Source organism: Triplophysa dalaica, chromosome 13, assembly GCF_015846415.1.
Source record: "Triplophysa dalaica isolate WHDGS20190420 chromosome 13, ASM1584641v1, whole genome shotgun sequence".
NCBI classification, from domain to species: domain Eukaryota; kingdom Metazoa; phylum Chordata; class Actinopteri; order Cypriniformes; family Nemacheilidae; genus Triplophysa; species Triplophysa dalaica.
In genome coordinates, this window is record NC_079554.1 from 2,114,484 (window position 1) to 2,138,141 (window position 23,658).

At 38.6% G+C, this 23,658-nt stretch overlaps 3 protein-coding genes across 3 annotated transcripts; 1 reads left to right on the forward strand and 2 right to left on the reverse strand.

Annotated features, from left to right (window-relative positions):
* Positions 1 to 122: 122 nt before the first annotated feature.
* Positions 123 to 3,850, forward strand: si:ch211-22i13.2 (uncharacterized protein LOC553945 homolog). The gene is made up of 7 exons (XM_056764494.1): positions 123 to 319; positions 538 to 607; positions 705 to 854; positions 1,241 to 1,299; positions 3,180 to 3,269; positions 3,382 to 3,474; positions 3,596 to 3,850. Exons 1-7 carry the CDS (start codon positions 317 to 319, stop codon positions 3,644 to 3,646), a joined length of 516 nt encoding a protein of 171 aa, XP_056620472.1. The 5' UTR covers positions 123 to 316; the 3' UTR covers positions 3,647 to 3,850.
* Positions 3,851 to 4,737: 887 nt separating this feature from the next.
* On the reverse strand, positions 4,738 to 10,058 carry rd3 (retinal degeneration 3, GUCY2D regulator). Its single transcript, XM_056765010.1, has 3 exons — positions 9,958 to 10,058; positions 8,133 to 8,460; positions 4,738 to 5,840 (listed from the first exon to the last, which is right to left on the reverse strand). The coding sequence occupies exons 2-3, from the start codon at positions 8,417 to 8,419 to the stop codon at positions 5,477 to 5,479; spliced, it is 651 nt and encodes a 216-aa protein (XP_056620988.1). The 5' UTR covers positions 8,420 to 8,460; positions 9,958 to 10,058; the 3' UTR covers positions 4,738 to 5,476.
* A 5,572-nt stretch (positions 10,059 to 15,630) lies between these two features.
* On the reverse strand, positions 15,631 to 23,498 carry slc30a1a (solute carrier family 30 member 1a). Its single transcript, XM_056765138.1, has 2 exons — positions 22,707 to 23,498; positions 15,631 to 17,808 (listed from the first exon to the last, which is right to left on the reverse strand). Exons 1-2 carry the CDS (start codon positions 23,302 to 23,304, stop codon positions 16,913 to 16,915), a joined length of 1,494 nt encoding a protein of 497 aa, XP_056621116.1. The 5' UTR covers positions 23,305 to 23,498; the 3' UTR covers positions 15,631 to 16,912.
* Between the last annotated feature and the right edge of the window lie 160 nt (positions 23,499 to 23,658).

Genomic DNA, 23,658 nt, shown 5'->3' on the forward strand with positions numbered 1-23,658 from the left:
GCAAAACGAAGGTCCCGCGTCCTACAATGTTGGTTTGCCTGCTCCAATATGGCGGCGACGTAAGCGTTTCGGCGTCAGGCGAAGTACCCGGATGTACCAGTTTACGTCTGGATGACGTCAAAAGTAAGATGGCCGCGCAGTAATGTTTATCTAACTGAAGCGCAGCTATTGATGCCCAGAAATGAAAAGAAAATCTTATTTATATTTACACGAGCTCATTCTCACAACAGATTATACACAGAAGGGATTATTGCATGAGTTTTTATGCTGTTGTTGCTGTTTTCACATCGGGGAAATCTGAGTGCTGTTCAAAAACATGGTAAAGTTCTGGGCTCAGCTCTGTTTTATTAAAACTGTGTTAGACTAACGTTTAATCACGTTTAGTTATTTGTCCACAATGCATTTAGTAATTTCGTCAGTGTACATGATTTGTGGCGATGGTCATTATTACAGATACATATATTGTGCAGAATATAATGTCATGGCATATCGACACATCAGTTTTGATCATCATGTAGTTTTCTGTTTCTCATTCAGTCTGCCAAAGTTGACGATCCAGAAAGAAGTGAGTCAAGTGGCAAAAGCAGACGAGGATCTGAAAGCGGAGGTGAACACCTGCTGTGTGCTAGGAAGATAAAAAACAAAACCAAGTATGCAGGATCGATTTTATTTATTTACAGTTGATCAAATGTGTACATTAACAGGAAGAGAAAATCTGAAACGTCACAGGAGCCGAAGCAGGTCGTCATCCTCATCATCATCCAGTTCTTCCTCGTCTTCATCATCGTCATCTTCTTCACAGTCTTCATCCAGCAGTGCTTCATCAGGCAGTAAGTCCAGCTCCAGTAGCTCAGGTAAGTTACTCTTACATATTATATATGTATAACAAGTTACAGGAACGAATATTACAAGTTCAAGTATGTGTCGAGTTATTTATTCATCGATGTAAGACATGTACCACAAATCGCTTTGTTTGTCATTTTGTGTTAGGCAAAGTAAGCTAAAATTCACTGCTTGATATGAAATAAATAAAGCAAGTTTCATGTTTATTAGTCAAGTGTACAGATAAAATTGCACCAAAGAAATAAAAAACAAAGACAACAATTTTCCATAGTTTTTTTCTTAATGAGGATGTTAAAGGGTTTTAACAGCAAAGAGGAAATAATGTTAAAAATTGTATTATGATTTATGATGCACCAGCCTAAACGCATGTCCTTTTTATTTTTGGCTTCATGGCTAGATTCTTGTACAAAACGAAGAAAATCTTCAAAGAAAAGAAAAGAGAAGAATGGAAAAAAGGTAAACAACATTGAAGAAGATTATACCAATGTTATTTGGAGGTTGTCACAATATTGAAATTTCTAACATCGATTCAATACCTAAAAAAAATATTGATATTCGATACCACGAGGAAATATCTGCCATTACAATAAGGACTTACATTTTTTACTTTTATTTAAAGTTAAATTGAACAAGACTAGTCAATGAAGTATATATTTACATTATTTAATAATTGTTAATCTAATGTAAATTTTACAAATACATTTACTATTTAAAATCAAAGGTGTATTTGTCAGTATAAATGGACCACAGTTTACATAAATAGTTGAGAGATTCAAGAGTTTAATAAATACTTAAACAAATGTATTGCTCATTCATTAATAGCCAACATTTATATTATAAAAAATACATATTTGGCTTTTATTCACAAATAATCATTGATCAGAATACATATAGACAGAAACGCAAACTTTAAACGCAAGAACTGTTGCAGAGACTCGCACTGGCCATCTTTCTGACTTTAACAACATTTAACTGCAGCGAATAAGATTAGTGGATAAAAGCATTCATCAGCGCTTACACATAGTGCGTCATGGTAAACACAGAAATGCAAACATGAGAACTGTTGTGGAGACTCTGTACTGTCCATCTTTCTTACATAAACAACGTTGAACCAGGGCAAATGAAACTAGTGGATGAAATTATTGATCAGTGCACATACATAGAGTGCTATGGTAAATGTAAACAAGCGTGCAGTAAGTGCCAGATGTGTTACTGAGCTACTGCAATGGCTATCTTTTCTAACATTAACACTTTTTAACTACCGGTGTCATGAGGTGGCTCTCACTAAATCATTGGTGTTACGAAACCTTTACCCGAACCTTACTCTAACCGTTTAAACTATCTATGATTGTTAAACTTGCAAAAAACACGGTTGCGTGATGTGGCAGACTCGAAACACAGAGGATATAGTGAGAGGCGTCATTACCCCGAGTGATTCGATTGGCTGAAAGAATGTCTGTTTGGGTACTCTTTTAGCGCCTGATTGCATTTCTTTCAAAATAACTTTATGATGACTTTATGATACATGTCACTAGAACTTAACTAGAAAATGACCATTAACGTCTTTTACATTAAGTGCTTGTTATGCTAGTATGTATATGAGGCTATAGGTCAGGGGTGTCCAATGTCGGTCCTGGAGGGCCACAGTCCTGCAGAGTTTAGCTCCAACTTGGTTTAACAAACCTGTTTTGAAGTTTCTAGTATGTTTTGTGAGACCTTGATTGGCTGTTCAGGTGTGTTTGATTAGAGTTGAAGCGAAACTTTGCAGGACACAGGCCCTGCAGGACTGACTTTGGACATCCCTGCTATAGGTAGTGAAATCAAACAAATCTCGTTCTTACTGTTTTTGTTAGCTTACGTATCAACTAGGATAGCACAGAACTACATGGTTAGCTTGCGCTTGTGAAAAAATGCTAGCCCTAGCACTTACCGAACATTCACAAAAATGAGAATTCTTGTTCCAGTTGGGGTCCTAAAGGGGCCGAATTAGAGGGGGAACTCGATATCTCATGACACCGCAAATGAGGCAAGTCTGTGAGAGGAGGCGGGGCTCTGTTGTCACCGTGTTCACGTGCCGTGTGTGTCAACTCGGAAAAAAGAGAGAGCACAGGAATGCGCAGCTGTTATCGATAAGTGGGACATGGGTATTGGAACCGTTTCAGATTTTTCAGTATCGATACGTATCGAAATATCAATATTTCTGACAATACTAAACACCAACAAACTAAAACTCTCCGTACTGACTGATGCAATAAATGAGCATTATATTAAGAAGCACCAGTTTATTATATTTACTCACTATACATGCCTTTGAATTTGACCGTTCCTACTAACAGAAAGTAAAGAAAGAAAAGACACGCAAGCGTAAGAAAGTAAAGGCGCACAAAGACCAGGATGACACCTGTGGCCCGGTTCAGATTTCAAAGGTACCGTCTATTATTATGTGTGTTGTGTTCACCTTTTTAATTTTTACCTGTAATTGTGGATTTTGACATTGAGTAGCGATGCCATTAAAAATCATTTCCTTTTTCCTCCCAGTATCTTAAGGAAAAGAAGAAAAAAGGCAAGTACAGTATGATTTCAGGGAAGAAGATTAAAATGAAAGTAAAAAAGTCGAAGAAGGACAAGCAGGTGGGTTCTTCGCTATGCAGGTGTCAATGCATGAAATAAACACACCGGATCAAATCCAGTGATACAGAATCGTCTTGTACATGCATTCATACATCATTATTTTCTTTCTTTTTTTAAACAGAGGGACAAAAACAGAGCTGAACTGCTAGAGTTCTTAAACTCCACCTTCTGATGCAGAAGTACTTCAGTTTTCCATTACTAGCCTGAACACCCCTCAGGGAGAGACCATCTTCAACTACAAATATTGTTTGTGCTGATATTGTACATTGACAGTTCTTTAACAGAAACTCTTTATGTACATGGTTGACATAACCCCTTTTTTTTGTGTACATCAAAGTATGTTTATTTCTGATTCAATATACACAAAAAGACTGTAGCTCGAGTGTTGTGTGTTACTAAAGTTGTACAAAAAATGGTATTTTTATTTTTAATACAATCCTCAAGTAAGTCATAATTAAATCTGATTAAGAATTAGTGAGTAATGTAGAAAAAAAACTAGTTCACAGAACTATGTGCCGTCATTTACACACTTTCGTGTTGTTCCACACCTGTTATTTGCTTTCTGCCATGAAACACAAACGAAAGTTCACACTCAACTTTTCCATACAATGAAGCTGAATGGGGACAAGAGGCTGTCATTCACATTCATTGTATTCAGAAGAATGGTGTCACCTATCAGCTTAACTTTTTTTTATCAATCCTTTTAACAAAGTGACATTTTCATTTTTGGTTGATTTATTCATTTAATGTCCAGAATCGCTGTTTGACAGATGAAGTTGCTGTTTCTCAGTTACACATCTTCCCCTTACAATTCAAATCTCATAGTGTAATTGAGTTACATTGTTTTTCTGTTTGTTTCAATGATCATTTTATCTAGGCAGAATTCATAGTTGCTACAAGCAAATAGTTGAGAACAGCCCTTTTATGATCCATCTTTATAATACAGTGACTATACTGTGAAAAGTCTGTGCGTCTTTATTTCGGAACTACATCTTGATACCACAGTAACATACATAATCATTCTACAAGATGTGTTGAAACAAATAACCAGTATTGCCTAATAGACTTATTGGAAGTTTATTATTATAAATCTAGCTTTTTTTACAAATTGATTTAATATTGGAGTGGTTATTGATGGAGCTTAAGCTCTTAAACTAAACACTCAAGCTAAAATATTTGTAACTGTTACCATAATTACAATTATGTTATAAAATGTTGAATTATAATGATATCAGATTCAAAGCAACAATATCTAGAGGCAAATATCGACATATCTTTATTGTACGAGAGAAGAAATTAAACAGTGTTTAGCATGAAATGCATCTGTTACAGATATTGACTGTATTTCATATGACACAAAATATAATCAAAATCATATAAATAGTTATCTCTCGCATCCCCAACAATTCAAGTCCACAAAACACATGTACACAAGCAAGACTCAGAGAAAAAAAAACATTTTAATGCCAACAAAGAAAAATGTTACAAAAGTTTTTTTTAATCAACAACAATTTTAAAATATTCTGTATTTTTAAAAACCTTTATACTGCAGATGTCAATAGAAACATTAGGAAAAAATTGCAAGAGCAACAGATTGATTAAATCAGTTTTACTCACGAAAGTCAAGTTACGATACTTCTTGCATGGTCGGGGGATAACAACTGTCTTTACACTGCTAGTTGTCACTTTATAATTTTTTCCTGGACCTCATAAAATTTTTATGAAAGATTTTGTATGTAGGGTTTGAGTGCTTTATTTTCTCAAATCATTCCTGTTTTTTGCTACATTTGTATATGTAGTTGTAGTGTTCAGAAAAACCTATGTCTAATCCATATAATGGCCTGCGCTATACTTAAGGGTGTGACTACAACATTTGTATGCCCTTTAGATGTTTTTCACTTGGTTTGTAAGACCTATGAGAGCAACACCTTTTTTGCACTTAAATAAATATACGTCACAGTTAATGCCAGGCAGCTTTTGACCAGACTCCCTCACAGGTCACTCAAGCTTTACCGTTGATGCCCTTGTGTCTTAACTCTGGCATGCTCCACACCCGCTGGGCCTTCTCTGTTGTCTGAGCCACGCCCTTCTCAACATCACCACACACAGTCTTAACATCAGCACCTTCCTCCTCTGAGCTGTTACTGTTCTTCAGTCCCAGGGTGCTGCTGAACGGGTTGATCCGCACACGTGACCTGAAACTGAGAAGAGACAGACTGATGGAGCGTCTGTTGTTCCACTGTTGGGATAGACGTTGAGCCTCCTGCTCCTCCTGAACACGCTCGAGGGTTTCCACCAGCACGGTGCGGAAGAATCCGGAGACCTCCTGCACCTCAGGCTCATTCTCCATCAGCACCTGTCGAAACCTGAGAATGGAAAGAAAATTCTGCTTTGTCATAAAAAATTTAACTTTGTGCTTTGACATAAAACAGTTCAAATGATGATTCCCTAGGAAATATTGTGAAAAGGATGATTTTTTTCAGATATATCATGTGTCCCAGTGAGATCAAACACAAACACATGATTCATCAGCGACTACTCAGATCTCGGGTGCTCTCAATATGAAGACTAAGAAGCTTTTAGAGGGTCTTAAAATAGATTTCCATGCAAAGTCTTTATCTTTCCAACTAAACCAATGAATCAGTATTTTCCTAATCTTTCCTCTTTCCGACATGTGTTGCGGTTGCATTTTGGGCGAACCAGGTTTGATTCCCATCTTGTGGTCCTTTCCCGATCCCACCCACTTTGCTTCCTGTCACTTCCTTTAACTGTTCTGTACAAATAAAGGCAAAAATATATATTTTAAAAAGTTAAATATATACTTATACAAACAGATGTAAAGAATTGCCCACACGACAAAAATATGCTTGTAATGAAAAACAGACAAAAAGTAACAATTGTACCAGAAAGACTTCACGAGTCACACGACAATGAGGTGTCACATAACACTCATACAACAAGTAGACGTAAAGCTATGCTTGTACTACAAACAGGCGGGAAAAACACTTGCACCACAAACAGGTGTACAGTAATGCTCGTATGAAAGACAAAAAATAACTATTGTACAACAAACAGACAAAAATAACTAGTGTACAACAAACAGACGTAAAGTAATGTTCACATGACAGAGAGACGTAAAATAACACTTGTACAACAATCTGATGTAAAGTAATGCTCGTACAAGAGAAACACACATATAACACATAACATAAAGTGACACTCATACAACAAAAACATGTAAATTAATGCTCACACAACAAATAAGCTAAAGCAACAATTATATAACAACCAGGCTCCTACATCAAATAGGTGTAAAAAGACACTTGTACAACAAACAGGTGTTGGAGATACCCATATGTCAAACAGACTTTTTAACTATAGCAAATTAACTATTGTCCTACAAACAGACATTAAGTGTTGCTCACACGACAAAGAGACGTAAACTAAAGCTCATGTGATAAGCGGACAGATGTAAATGAATGCTTGTGTGACAAACCGACATAATGTAACTAAATGTAACAGAAGACATAAAGTTATGATTACACAACAAAGAGACATAAAGTTGTACTCGAACAATAAACGTAAAGTAACTTAATGCAAAGTTACATTTGTACGATAAACATAAAGTACAAAAAATGTAACATGAAATGCTCACACAACAAATAAACTTAAAGGTATCGATACACTCCTATGACAAACAGACATAATGTAACTATTGTACAACAAACAGACAAAAACATGTCACATGACAAAGAGACGTAAAGTAACAATCGTACAGAGGACATAAAGTAATGATTACACAACCAAGAGACGTAAAATTACTCTCAAACGATAAAAATATAGTAAATTAATGTAAAGTAACACTTGTACACAAACATAAAGTAACTTAATGTAAAGTTACACTCGTATGATAAAGATAAAGCAACTTAATGTAAAGTAACACTCGTACGATAAAGATAAAGCAACTAAATGTAAAGTAACACTCGTACGATAAACATAAAGCAACTTAATGTAAAGTAAAACTTGTACGATAAAGATAAAACAACTTAATGTGAGGTAATACTCGTACACAAACATAAAGTAACTTAATGTAAAGTAACACTTGTACGATAAAGATAAAGCAACTTAATGTGAAGTAATACTCGCACACAAACAAAAAGAAACTTAATGTAAAGTATCACTCGTACTATAAAAATAAAGTAACTTAATGTAAAGTAACACTCGTAAGATAAAAATAAAGTAACTTAATGTAAAGTAAGACGTAAAAAAGTGAGAGAAGTTTTTATTGGTGTCTGTAGGAAACCTTTGTCACTCTTGTAGATAATGGGACCATTGTAGGTACTATTTTAATTAATAATCACTTAGAGCACCTTCAAGGCACGGATCATGACATTTGTACTGGTTGCTAAGCTGTTGCTACACACCTAACTACGGGCAACAGCATTAGTTTGGGTTTGCCTGAATCAGGTGTGGATCTCTTGAGACTTGTGTGCGATTTACAATTATCACTTCAGCGTGTTACACTTCATCTGAAGCCACACTGAGAGCTGCTTACGAGTTCACCAAGGGAAAACCTAGAAAGCACAAAGACGGCCCAGTCCGCACACCACGAACAACCACCGGCCCAACAAACAGGTCGGTCTGACCATCTTCCTCACCTTTGAATTACAGATCCACAGTATGATGGCGGCACTTTACCACACAGCTCTTCAAGGCCCAGTCTCTCTCCTTGGCTGATGTCGAATGAACTGGGGGGGACGCTGATGAGCCAGCTGTAGTCCACGCCACTTTTCAGCCTCCGATAATCATTGTCGCGCTCCCGCTGCAGTTGTTCGGCCTCTTTCATCTGCCAGCTCAGCTCCAGCATCAGGGTGTCCGTTATCACTTCAGACGGCTCGCGCCGCGGGCTCCGATAGTACGGCTCGCTCCAGCTGAACCAAGACATGCTCGATGATGGGCCTGTCTCCTTCAGCTGCTCACTTTTACCTGTACAAAAAGCAATGGAAGATGGATCTTGAACAGATGCCCCAGATAGCACAGGTACGTCTGTAAGATGCCTGCTAAAGATCTGGAAAACATCTGCTGTGTAAACACGTCTGATGGACGTCTTAGAACGGTCAGTTTAACTGTTCATTCCAAGTCACAAACAACTTACAGACATCTTCTCATCATCTCCTCAGAGACATATTGCTGATGAGCAAACAATCAACAAAATGACTTGCAGTTGTAAATGCAGACATCATACAGACGTCTCCCAGATGTATGTGCTATCTGGGGCTGGATTTCTGGGATTTGTATTGTTTCTTGGGAGCTTTTTGTGTTGTTACGTCTCACTCGGGGACTTTAGAATTGACAGTTTGACTGTGAGGAAAGGGGGAAAAATAGACACGCTTCAGTTTTAGCTTTTAGATCTTCAACATTATGTCTGTTATCTGATGTCGGGGTTAAATGTAGCAAAGCCTAAACCTGAACAGATGCTGTTGACAGCTGACAGACATCACAGCGTTGAGCTCTCGGCTCATTTTACCACAGAGTCTGCTTAAGGTATTACTTAGAGCTGCTAAATAAACACCATTTGCCTTCAGTGTCCTGTGGTGGTGAGAATGTAACCGTGAATGCACCTCGAGGACTGTGACTGTTCACCCAAACACAATAATTCTTTCATAATTTACACATCCTCGTTTCGTTCCAAACCTTTATTTCTTCTGCAGAACACAAAAGAAGATATCTTGAAGAATGTTGGTAACCAAACAACATTGAGCCCCATTGACTTCCACTGCATTTCTAAAAGTATCTTCTTTTGTGTTCCTCTGGAGAAAGAATCATATACAGGTTTTGTTGGGCATGAGAATGAATAAATTATGACAAAATGTTAATTTTTCTTTTTCACTTAAAAAAATACTATAATCTCATAAATTTCATCCTCTACGGTTCTCTAAAATAACTACCAAAAGTGTCCTGAAATATATCTCATCAAACTCTTCCATTCAACTACACTATATAGAGTTATATGTGTGACCCAGTCTGTGAAATCAAGGTTAAAGTCTCAAGTTCAATTTTGAGATGACATTAAAGTTTGATTTCAATCATTAATTTCACTATGATTTAAATCTTTAACATGACCTTACAATGTCAATATTAACCTTCTTTACATTATGTATGATGATTTTATGTAGAAATAAAAATCATGACAATTACAAACAGATTTCCAATAAATTTGCACAGATTTTCCACAAAACAATGTTTTTGATAAGTGAATTTCTGATATTTTATAATGTGTGATATTTTGGCTTCAGTGCTGCAACAATAAACCTTGTTAATTCTATCCTCAGCGTCTCTAGACACCACCAGAAATAATCCCCAATCATTTTCAAAATGTTTTGAATTCATTAGCCTCAAAATCTCAAACACCCACTCTTCCTCTCCGCTCTCTTTCCTCATTTCTCATGTCTTCTCGTTATTTCCCATTTGTTTATGTCCTACCTTAGCAGAAGATGTGATCCTGTCTTGTAGAGCTTGCAGGTACTGGTCCAGGTCACATTTCTCCCGGAGCTTTGCTCTGAAGTGCCCCTCTGTTTGCGGTTGCTATAGCGATGCTTCCCAAGCCTCTTCAGCTACTTGCATCATCAGCTCTAAAGCCAGGGAGGAGGGGGAGGTCATGTGATCCATAAAGAGATTATGAGGATGTGTGGGCCACAATGTCATGTGATAAACAGGAGATATCTGTTGAAAGGCCCAACGTTTCCTGCTTTCTCTCAGTTATATTCAGTATGTGATTTGAGAATGTTACATATGTGCTTCTGTTTTGTTTTGAATGGATAGTTCACCCCAAAATAAAAATTCTGTCATCATTTATTCACACTCATGTTGTTTGAAAACTATATATGACTTTTCTGTGAAACACAAAAGAAGATATTTTGAGAAATGTGTTTTTTGTGTTCGTATAACGGAAGTCCATAAGGTTCATTCTTCAAAATATCTTCCTTTGTGTTCTGCATAAGAAAGAAAGTCATACTAGTTTGGAATGACAATGACGAGTAATTAATCGATGAATAAAACAGATTTCTAACAGTGTGTATATACTTCAATATAGTTTTTGCATATATAAACAATAAATAATATAGCATAGACTATTTGTCATTTATTTTCAGTGATCCAGTATTTATTAGGATATGTCGCTATGTAAAGGACTGATGTAATGTTTTCTGTACAGATAAGACGGATTGGCGTGGACGGGTTTGTATCATGAGCTAGCAGCTCTGCAGTGGTCTAGAGAACAGCAGATGGAAGGAGTTAATCTGAGCAGATGTCTCTGTAAAACTGTGACATAGGTGACGTCTGTCACTCTGTTGGGTCTCAATGAGTCAAATGCACACAGAATGATCACACATATGAAGTTCGATCATACTATTTAGCTGTAAAGTCAATAATTTTATGATCTCTTTCATACCGTCAGTGTTTTTGGTAAAAAAAATCACCCTCAAGTTGTTCCAACCCTGTATTAATTTCTTTGTTCTGTTGAACACAAAGGAAGATATTTGAAAAAATGTTTGTAACCAAACAGTTCTGAGGTTCTGTTGTGAACATACTAGTTTTTTTCCTACGACGGTAGTCAATGGTGCCCCAGAACTGTTTGGGTACAAACATTCTTCCAAATATCTTTCTGTTCAGCAGAACAACAACCCTTATACAAGACAACTTGAGTGTGAGTCAATGATGACAGAATTTTCATTTTTATGGGAACTGTCCCTTTAAAGGCGTGGTTAAGAGAATGTGAGAAAGTGAATATTGAAAGTGTTGTTGTATTCATAGTCTGAAATTTCAAATGATGATAAAATAAGGGAATACATTTTGTGATTTATATCACATGGTTATATACACACTTCAATATTTTTACTTTCATTTAAAAAAAATGTATAGGCATATAGGTCAAACCACAGGTGAAAATTGTATAATCATTTAATCATCCTCATGTCATGTCAAACCTGTATACGTTTCTTCTCAACAAAGACGATATTTTGAAGACACTGACAACCAAACAACACTAACAACCATTGACTTTTATTCTATGAACGCAAAACCACAGAGACATTTCTCAAAATACCTTCTTTTGTGTTCCGACAAAGAGTCAGATACAGGTTTACAAAGTCATGAGGGTGAATGAATGGGACAGATTTAACTGGTTTACACTGGATCTCAATGTGGTGTAGTTCTGTCTCTTGACCAGTAGGTGGAGACTTACTGCTCGTGCTCAACAACGAGTCTAAATCTCCACATAGTGCTTGTGTCCGAAATAGCCCCATACTCTAATATAGTGCACTATTTGAGGGGACATCCATTTTAAGTGTTGTCCGAATTCATAGTGGACATTATTGAGTGCACTCATTAAATCCGACGATGCATCATAATAACGAGTTTACCACCGATGTACACTCGCGGCTAGCTGCTAGCCATCTATCGTGACGCTCGCGCTGAATGAATTCCCGCGTCTCGGCACAAGATGGCGCCTGCAGCATCTCCAGTGCACCGAGTGTCCGAATTTAGACACTAGTTTTCTCCTAAAGTGGACTATATTAGCGAACTCATGTAGGGACTAGTGAATGGGGATAAAGTGGGCGATTTCGGACACAGCCAGTGACTCTACTAAAGATGTGCTTGAGAAAAAGTAAATGAACGTGTTTTGAACCCAAATAGACAGACACACATCTTGCAGTAAACAAAAAAACACAAATCTGTGGTGTACATTTCTTAAAGGCACGTCCCAACAACATTTTTTTAGCAGTAGAGGAATTTCCCTAAAAGGAGGATCTGGACCATGAAAGAGGGAACACAGACAGGAAGTGTCATGTCACATGCACACTCACTGTCACTATTATTCACAACACATTGGGATGGTGTTGCAATACTTGACTGTGATGTTGAGATCTTAATGTACTAAAGTCACCAAAGAACGTTAGCAACTGGTGTCTCTTCAATTGTGCTTCTTAATTACAATTAAACAGTATGTTCTTACAATAAAAATAATCATATCACAGGAAGTCTGTCCATAAGAAGGAAGTGTGAATGCGGATCATCTCATCTTGGATGGACATTTGCTGACACAAGCTTTTCTTCACTGGCCTTTGCTCAAGGAAACGTATCGTCTAAGCTAAACTATATGATCCTGGATGGAGCGCTTGATCTTGATAATGTTCAGTGATAGAGGAATTCACACATTGTGAAAATGATCACGTGTCAACAGGAACTGGGCCTGGACAGCTTTTCACCAAATTCGCTTACAATGAAGTGCAGAGGTTGTAAATGAAATGTCTGAGGTTTGGAAGAGATCAGGCAGAGGTGGAAAATCTCTAATGTAGAATCTAGAGTCATTGTATGAGGACCACGGGTGCTGTGTGTCACTGTGATGAATCTCTTTTATTCCATCTTCCTATTAAAGGACGCACAGATTCTGACTCACCAAGTCTGACTCACCTAGTAGACAAAAGCTTTTCTTTTAAGCCCTCTCAGATAATCATTTTGTGGACTAAGCATTGAGATTCATGTGTTTATGGCCAGTGCAATGGCATGCTGATGCTGGCAACCTCAGTCTTGTTTTTGCTGATGTTTCATGTTTCAAGTCAGCAGGTTGGGAGTGTTTTTTAATAGTTTTATCTCACACTCTGGCAATGTACACTTTTTCTAAGCTGCTGCTCAAAATTGCAACAAGTTTTACTGAGATGTCACGTATTAGCTGCTAGCAACTGTTTATATTAAAACAATCTTGCTTATTCTCTAAACTGCACAAAAAAAGGCCAATAGGAATATTTCACAGTCTGTTCTGTTATGAAGAGGTACACACCAGGCCGACCAGCAGTTGGTCCCCGCTGTGCTTGGGTTTATTTACAGTTTTTCTCTGTTGTCTTAATCTCTTTCTTTTGTACCAGCTGTGAGAGAAATGTATGAGGTTTGGGTGAGGTTCTGTAGCTAGACGTTTTTCCTGTGATACCTGCATGGATCTTATCATATGAAAATATGGATTTCACAGATCATGTCGGACATGTATGTGCAACAACACCCAGCCTCAGAAAAATTAAAACCACCATTCCTAATATTTGTTTTATCAGCATTTCTAAATCTATTTTGTCCATTCCAGTGTCAAAAGTTATCTAACAGCAACGACATCATGACTAGACATATGCAAACTGTCATATAAATCCTAACAATGACATAAAAAAAAAATTGGGATCTTTTCTTAAATACATGTACAAACATGACTGTTGTGTTGCTTAAAAGTGAATCTTAACCTGCATTGTTTGCAGTATTTGAGATCTGTTTCTCCAGTTTTCATTTTCTGCAAATCCAAACAAACATTTTAAGTGAAATTTGGTGGAAATATTGTGAGTAGTTCACGGAATGAAACAAAAATGATAATTTTACCTCTACACATACCTATAAATAGTAAATTCAGTTTTTGAAATGGTCTTATATATTTTTTGCATCTTTATGTTTTAAAGTACAACAAAATTAGCTGTTTCCATATACTGTATGTAACACATATATGACATATCTTTCTGTGAACAGTTGAATTCCTAAATTACAAACCTGGGTGTGGGGATTTCTGTCTTGGCTACTCAAGTCATTGTACATTTAGTGCTTAGGAATCGCAGGAATTTACCAAACAAGTGAAAACTGATGTTACGACACGTTCGGCATCTGCTTTACAATATATTGTACTTGTTGACCTCAGCGTGTGATCAAAGTCTGCAGGTGACTGAGGTTTTCGTGAGGCGGTGAAGTCTAATCTCTCTTTTGATCTGGACTTCTGCTGTACAAGAGACCACACCCCTCATTCTCTTTACCAAACTATTCCTCAGCAGCACAGGAAAGATTTTCTTTAAAGGTACTTATTTACCCGTCCTGGTTTTAGATACACAGAACGCTTACATGGACACAAACATCATTTTTTAAAAAGTGTCTTCTTGTTAGGCTATTAGTCTGAAAAAGAGATTTACATGATTTATACTTCTGAATTGAGAAGAAAGTTAGATGACTATATGAGCAGGGATGGAGGTGATTGGTCATTACCAGCACAGATATGTCATGTGACAGGGCTTTAATGTTGCTGTTAGGGATTATGTATCGGTCTGCATATGGCTTTGATCTAGCAGTAGTAAGACCGGTTTCTCTATTTGCTTTCCACCATGACTCTGTAGCAAGTGGCTTAATGTTCCCTGTCTTTTACTTACACATTTCCTTACAACAGAACAAGATTTTACAAACAGACATTTCTTACTGGTGTCTTCTTAAGCTTCATTCGCTTATTTTATTGCAAACTACTTACCTTTCCATCTTATAGCCGCTTTAAAGATCAACCGGTAAAGAATTCAAAACAGAAAATGTTTCTAAAGCAATATTGTGAACATGTCACTATGGCCTAGCTTTTAAAATAGTTTCGAGTCATCTTCTGTGGAATGTTTTTAAGCCATCTGGTAAATGAACCTTATACCAGTAAAGGTTTTTGGGGAAGACAACAGTAAAAAAATAGCCTTAACATTAAAAAGAATAAGCAATCCAGGCTGAAGTGTTTTGAGTGAAACTGTTGCTTCATTTACGGAGAGGAGCCTTCAGAGAGTTAATGAGTCATACAGGATTTGACAGTAAGTGTCAGAGGTTCCCCAGAGGGGTGTTGCAAAAACTAGGATAAGAAAGATTTTCTGCTTTGCTGAAAGTAAATATTTATCACAATATTATATATAAAAACTAATAATTTTACAACTGAATGCAGAAACTACATTTTAGGATATAAATTTGGTAAGCGTTAGAACAAACTACAAAAAGCAAAAGTTTTGCTTCTATATCAAATAACTTTTGCCAAAAAACGACTTTTCAGCAACTCACCATTATTGTCATCCCAAGTTATAATTTCATCTTTTTTCCAAAAACAATTGTACCTGTATAATCATTGTCATTTTGTTAATTGCTTTGTTAAGTCTGGTGTCCCCCAGGGATCAGTACTGGGCCATTGACTAGCTTTAATATGCTAAAGTTCACATGGCCTAATTTAACAGTTCTATGCAGATGCTGTACTCATTAAATCATTCTACTTATTTCTAAAGGCTGTTAATCTTTGATAACTGCATTTTTAAACGATATTGCTTCAAAAAGGGACAATACGTGTGAGTTGAATAGTACCAAACAAGCATGTTTAATTCACAAAGACACATTTGACAGGAATATATCAAAAACATTTCAGCTGGCATAGTACATTTGAAGTCCCCAGTGGTACAAACACTCATATATAGTGTAAGCTTACATTTCATCTAGAGATTTCTAAGAAAGTGACTACACAACTAAAATTATAAAGAACATTTCCATGTGTTTCATAAATTGCATATTTTCTCCCATATATTACCAAATGCTGAAGTTTGCAGATATAAATAGTGTAGTGAACAGTTCAAATTCCGCAGTTTTTCCAATAAAGGCCACTGAGAAGATTGTGCGACACCATAAAGTAACGCCCATTCCCTATTTAAAAAACAAACTCCCTTGTCTCAAGGTTTACAAAAGTTGCTTGGTTTCTCCATCAAAGCTTTCATTATTAGAACAATAATATTTGGTCATGCAAAGTCGCCACGTGAGCATTCGCCACAAATCGAGGAGGTCCCTGTACTCTAACAACAGCGTGAACGAAACCTCTTTAACCCCCTGCAGTATAGAAATGTTTGACAGCATTTTCACCTTTTGTTTAGATTGACAGAACAACAGAACACAAAAGGCATCAGTTCATATAAAAACAACAAAAGAGGGTTGTCTAGCTCCTACTCTGACTAGGTTCAGTGCTAAAACACAGCAGTTTGAATTATAGGTATGGCGAAACACTGTTGACACGTTTTCTGATGTCTATTAAAACAGATCATCTAAAAGAGTGAAAGATTTAACAGCAATCTTTAAAAACATCACATGTAAAAATACTCTTGGGTTAAAGAATAGATCATTCGTTCTGAGAGAGGCAAAATAAAATTCACCTATTAATATTAATAAAAAAAAAATCGAATTACCAATAACTTAAATACATAAATTATTACATCTCACACAAAATGGAAAGGCTGATTATTTATGACGACTAAGAAAAGAAACAATAGAATGTGGTAAATACTGGTCCAGGCATTTCTACTTGGTCCGAGAGATGGACTTTAAAATTGCATGTTGTTACATCCACATCCACAGGAAAGAAGTGAGTGTCTGACGCTGTGTATACAGAAAAGCGTTTGCATGGATACACCAATCAGACGGTGGGGTAAACACACATGCAGAAGGCCTTCCTCCAGCCTATTGACAGTGTCGGTATGTTTGTGAGGTGTGTGTGTGATCACGAACGAGTGTGTTTGGGCTCAGGTCTTCTCACAGCACAGAAGAAACAAGTCTATCACGGCACCCCTAACCAAGACAATAAACTGTCTCACAAAGATGACTCCATATCTCTGGTGATCATCGCCTCAGCTTCAGGCCTGATTGTGTTCTCCACGGACTCACTGATAATCTCCAGAGAGGTTGTGGCAGAAACAGAGGTCGCCGTTGGGGTTTTGGACTCGGTGGCATTCCTTTGCTCCGATGCTTCACCGAGCTGCTTCGAGCTATCCGCGGTGCCGCAGCACAGCTTTGGGGCGCACTGCGTCCTGCAGGATAGCTCGCAGAGTGAGGCGCGAGACCCCGAGTTCATGGTGACGAATTCCGGCTGAATGGTGGTGGCGTGGATGCCCTCGTTGTGGAAAAAGTCCTTGATGCGCTTGGCTACGTCCATGTAGGTGGTGGGGTCCTGGCATTTGATGTGGGCGGTGGCAATAATGCGGCTGCCTGCCAGCTGCCAGATGTGCAACTCATGCACCGCCAGGATGCCCTCCAGTTTGCACAGACCCTCGTTTAGCCGATGCATGTCGATTTGCTTGGGCACGGTCTGCAGCAGGATGAGCGCGGATTCCTTCAGCAGTGGGTACGTGGTGTACATGAGGATGCAGACCATGATGACGCAAAGGGTGGGGTCTAGATAAAGCACCCAGCAGGGCCCTGCTACGTTCGTATGATTGGTTGCCTGACTGCTGGTGTTCTCGGCGAGCAAGTGGTCCATACATTGTGAACCGGCACAAGGGTTCTCGCAGGGCATGCCGGGCTCGCACGGCTTCCACACGAAGGTGAAGATGAGGGAGTTGACCACCACGATCACCGAGCCCAGAGCGTCGCCCAGGACGTGCAGGAAAACGCCACGCATGTTGAGCTGGGAGGCGGTGTCCTGGCTGAGCTCTTCATACGGACCGATGCCGTTGATCTGCAAATCCGGGCTGTGGCTATGACATACCTCTGAAAAACAGACGGAAATAGATATGTGATGCATCATTCACGATACAACTCTTAAGTATCATTGGAATTTTTGGTTGACCGATACGGGTTTTTAATGGCTGATGCTAAAGGCGGTATTAAAAATAGATCATATTAGAAAATGAATTAGTCTATTAGAAAATAAATTCAAAAGTAAATAAAATAAAATCAATTAAACAAATAAAATCAAAACAGACCTAAACAGGTGAAAAGGTGCACACATGACATTACGTTACATTAATCGTCGACAGCTAAACATACGAATTTTAACTTGCGAAACAATATTTGCATCTCATCCACATCACACCTGTGTCAAATGCTAGTTTTACATCAAAGTGCCGTATTTATGAACAAAATGCTAATGCTTTATGACGGCAGAAAGAATTATTGGAAGATTACACAAATGCATAGGCTGATGCCGATAATGAAAAAATCTAACAGAATCCGCCCCAAATATAGTTATATCACTAATTGAAATAAATAACAAGTTTGTCAATTTAAAGCAATAAGTGATGAGAGGGAGTGCTATCAATCTATCTGAAGCATTTTCAACTCTGACTATATTCACTATAAGGCAAAGCCGTAAATGCAGTTATTGTCTTTGTAAAATGACTGACACAGATCAGTAACAGACCGTTTGCTATCAGCAATGGGTGTTGTGCAGTGATACAGATTATATCTTGATGAAGACGTCATAGCTGGCTTTATCATGAAAAACCCCTGACCATTCAGCTTCAACAACTATCAACGATCTGTTTTATCTTTTAAAAGAACCCACAAGAAACAATATTACACTTTACTATAGTAAGCTGCAGTAAAATGTTTAGATACTATGTTTTGGATCTCTACTTCAGTAAATATTTAAGTATGCTACAGTACTTTTCACTGTCGTCAACGCACAAATACTGTAGTATTTTAAAACATGGTAATAGTGCTGCGATTTTTTTAACATTAAGAAACATATCAAACCGCTTTACAAGATTTAGAATCTATTCTGTTCACGGACCACTTTGCTTCTTATTTTCATTTTTTGTTGAAAGATGAACTATTTGTTTAACAAACTCCTGCAGTTGTGTAACTACAACAAATTTAGCCCCAGACTCGTGCAACTTAATCTGTATTTTTCCAAAAAAACTAATTTTCACATTTACCACTGAACCTGAGATTGTGTTAATTAATATAAGACCTCTATGCCTGGTGAGTTGATCATTCACTGATGCCTGGGGGTGATGTAACCCATCTGTTCATCTCACGTCATCCACGGCTTCATCTGAAATTCCTCCAGATAAGCGCAGCAGCTGTTTTGACAAGTATTTGTAATAATCTGCTGTTGCTCTTTAAACAAATCTAATTAGCCCGACTGCTATCAAATAAAAGCAGATACAATCACAGAAAGTATTCGTACATTACTGGCAATGGATTGCGATCACATTGTATTGAATGCATGGAAATAAGAAACATTTGATTAATTATGCAAAAGCTCAGATTGTAAACTGTTGCTCATACTAACACAATAAACAAATGTTTTGTGGTCTGCCAGCTGACCGGAGACTATACTGGTTAATCTGATCCCTATACAAAAATGCACCATGATACTTTCCGCCTACATACTTCATTTCCACAGCTATTGTGACTTCTGTAATAAGATCATTAATTATGGGATCAATTTAATTTTGTAAAAAAGTATCATCACACCCTGCCGAAAACACAGTTTAACGGCAACACCATTAAATCCGACAAATAAGACCCAAAAGAAACTACAATAAGGAATTTGTAGTGGTTTTAATGGTTCATAATGGTATTTGTAGGGAAATCAATTAGAATTTGGATTTTTTTCGGTAACGTACTATACTATATCTACATTAATTTGGAAACCGATATAAAAATGTTTATAACACATCCAATGAGAGACAAACTTTAAATTAAGTGTCAAACACCTTTGGCAAAAAATAGGACGGGATTTATTTTTAGCCCCATTTACACCAAGAACGAGTAGTGAGAAACCTGATGGACATCTCAGATAAATCATCATTTAGTTTTTATTGTGATGTCTGAATTATTTCGCTAATTAATTTAGTCCTCTGCCGCGTTTAACTGTCCACAGTTAACCTAATACCACATGTGGAGTGTAAAGGGCTGGTTATACTCGACGCAGTCGCTAGTTCGCCTGGGTGCGCGCGCCAAATATGACGTCATTGCGGAGTTAGCGGAAGTTCGCTTTGTGTCCGCGCGAACTCATTTCGCGTGGCGGCGTGCACAACATTTTTTGTGACTCGAGCGAACAGTTCGCGCGGCGCCGCAGTCAACATGTAAGCGATGAAGAGATTTTGGCTGAACATGTACGCCTGTACAGACATCTTTAATCATCAGTGTGTCTGTTTTATATTGTATTCAGAATAAGACAATATTTATAAACATTGCTCTTTTGAACTGTTCTTATATCTTCTCATTTTATAAAACAAAGACATCCAATAGGTTAATCTATGGCAATGTACATTTAGCAGTCCCTAACCAACAATATGTAGAAATGTGTCTGCATTATGCACAGAAATGAAAGAGTGAACAAAAAGTTTTTGATGTAAAAATGTATTAAATCAACAAACAATAGTTTGAAATGCATTTCCCCGTCCATCACACACATCTGCTTCACAAGAGCGATGTATTCTACATCTCCACATTTTGTGGCATGCAGTGGGCGAACATTCCATCTCCTTTTTCACCCTTTTTTTAATAGTCCTAAATTTATCCTAAATATCCTTGATGATCTGACGTAATTCCGGTAAAATTCCTACTTTTCTTCTACTTCCTGCGGATTTACAGGACGATTTCGTTTGTGCGCCCCCTGTCGTTTCAAAGAATATCTCAACGGAGAACGCGTCAAGTATAAATGTCTTGTCCGTTTGGGGAGTTGCGCGCGCAGACAGCGGGGGCTCGCGAAGCGGAGCCAGGCTCGACTATAAACAGGCCTTAACATTTTCAAGTATGTTTTGATGCTAAATTAAACGCTATTACTAACCATGTAATACAAAATGAAGGTTCATTTTATTTCAGCACTTTTCTGCATGTCATTTATTTACTGTAACTACATTCGTCTAATGTCAAAATCCTTTCAAGTTAAAAAGCTTCGCACATTAAGATGCTGCAGTGTAGCATCTTAGAATAAACAATGTTATTATCTGTTAGGTACATAGTTAATGTTCTTGGTGTGACTGGAAACGATACCTATGATAAAGATAACCAACGAAAACGATAATACACTAGTATTATTAAAATCAGCAGACTGTTGCATTTTAATGTTAAGATTATGAGGGTAGATGAATTTTAAAAAGAAAATGACCGGCATTGACAAGCTATTAAGTATAAACGCTGTAATATTTCATGAAAAAACAAGAATTGACATTTTTATTTCACTGGGAGATTAGAAAAGTTGATCAGAAAGGGATCACAACACTGTTCCTTTGTATCTTAATCAATATGCTTGTAGAATGGACCAGTATAATTTCTTGCGTTTAAAACAGGGTTTCTTGGTGGGAACAGCCCTACCTTTAGGAAAATTAACCGTGGTTTTAATATGGTGAGTGTATTAACCATGTTTTGTATAGCTTTGCTGCAAATACCATGGTTAAACTATCGACATTGTGTGGAGACCGTAGTAAATCTTTGGTTACGACAGAATAACATATAAACAAAATTTGTGGTTACGGTGGCTCAGTCTCGTAATGGTGACTTTCCACTGGCACGGAGCAGAGATTTAAATTCCTTTGTATGAGAGCTCACATGTTGCATTATGGGGCCGACAGCGGGGCGGAAAAGACGTTGGGATCGGGCGAGAGCGTCAAAAAGTTCCAATTCTCCGACTTATACTAGCCCTAACAGTAGGTACTGTTTTTGTGTTGGAATAGTAGGCACTTTTGAGTGTATGGCAAAAAAGATTGCACAAACTGGGACATACTAACAGGAAGCGGAAGTGGCTATTGTTGCCGTCAGGGTTTGCATCATTCTGAACTTCGAATTTCTACCGGAAGTAGTAGACCATTCGGGAATCTTTGGAATATGATTTTTAACATACTACAATTTGGACATACTAATTCTACTTTCGAATACTATTAGGACGGATAATACGCAGATTGGAACGCAGGGTTGGGCTCTTCTCAACTTTATGCAAATAACAAGCGAAAAACGCCGGGCGACAGCCAATCGGTGTAAACAGTAGGAAAGCCAAGATTATGACACATGTATCTGACGGCTTGTAAATGGTGGATTCATTTCAGAGGCGTGTTAGCATAAAATGAATGACACCCCTCAAAACAAATGAGTTTCACACTGGGACGAAAATCGCGCGCATTTATCGTCGACGTTAAATTCCTCGTGACTAAACAAAAGGCGTCAATCTGAGTGTACACACCGACGCGCTAAACGAAAGGCGAAAAAGCGTCATCTTTTTTAAACACCGCTCGATTTTTTGGTTTGACGCGCCGCTTTGAAAACTAGCCGACCAATAAGATTGCTGCATTTGTTCACGTGCCTGGGGCTGCTGAAGCTACAGTAAAACACGACTTGGTGGCGCTAAAGCACACATTGACGAAGAGGAAGCAAGATTAATTCTTCTTCTGTGTGACAGACGAGTATCCACCCTGTGTACCCGGTTACTTCTGTTATGCATTAAGCGCCATCTATGTCAAGGAGTTAATTTGCACGTTCATCCCCAGTGAAAAACGTCTCGGAAAAACGCGTGCGATTATCGCGCCGGTGTGTACGAGCTTTAAGGGTTCCGCTCGGCATACGCTCCCTTGATAACACATCATGTACTCGACGCTACCGACATTTGTCACATGAATCGGTTGATTTGTGTTTTCACTAAGAACAAAACCCGATCTTACCGGTTGTCATCCGCTCCGGATTAGCGCCGTTTGGGCTGCAATTGTGATTCCCGACCAGATTATTGGTCTCTTCTCCGGCGGAATGACAGTCTTCCAGTTTCTCCGACCTGCGGGCTTTTCCATGTTTGTGTTTTTTGTGTCCCCCGTGGCTGTGTCCACCGTGGGAATGGCCATGTCCGCCGCCTCCGCCGTGTCCATGAAAGAGACAGAGCCCGAGAAGGTTGACCAGCAGCCCCGCGGCGCCCACCCCGATCACCACCACGGGCTTCTCGATCTCTTGTGGCCCGGTAAAGCGCTCGATGGCCTCCAAGATGATGGTGAAACAGAGCGCGGTGAGGAAGACGGCGTTTACCAGCGCGCCCATCACCTCGGCCCGGATCCAGCCGAACGTGTTCTTGTTGGTTGACTCGGTCTTTTCGGCGAAGCGCACCGCTACGAGCGCCACGACCAGCGCGATCACGTCCGACAGCATATGAAAAGAGTCCGACAGCATCGCAAGGGACGACGTGAGCCGGCTGACCACAACTTCCACGATGAAAAAGCCGAATGTGAGCGATAGCATACAGAGCAGGCGGACCCGGTTCGGCGCGCAGGCCATGATTTCTGCGTGATCCGAACACAAACCAACAAAGCGTTATATATACACGGCACACTTCGGGTTAAAATCCCATCGCTGGACTCGTTCCGACCGCTGGGTTGATCCTCGTGTGTAGCGCGACTGGGACAGGACCGGTTTTATTACCCCGACGCTGCTGCTCCTCTGCAGACGGCTGAAACTTTGCACTCGGACCGGCGAACTTTCCACACGAAACCCGTTTCAGCGTCTGTCCACGCCCATAGCCGCCCACGATTGGTTGAGCGCTAGGGACCGAGTGAAAATCACCACCCTATCTAAAAACTAAGAACTAGACAGTCCGTTGACTCGAGATTATTTTTTTACTATTTACTATTT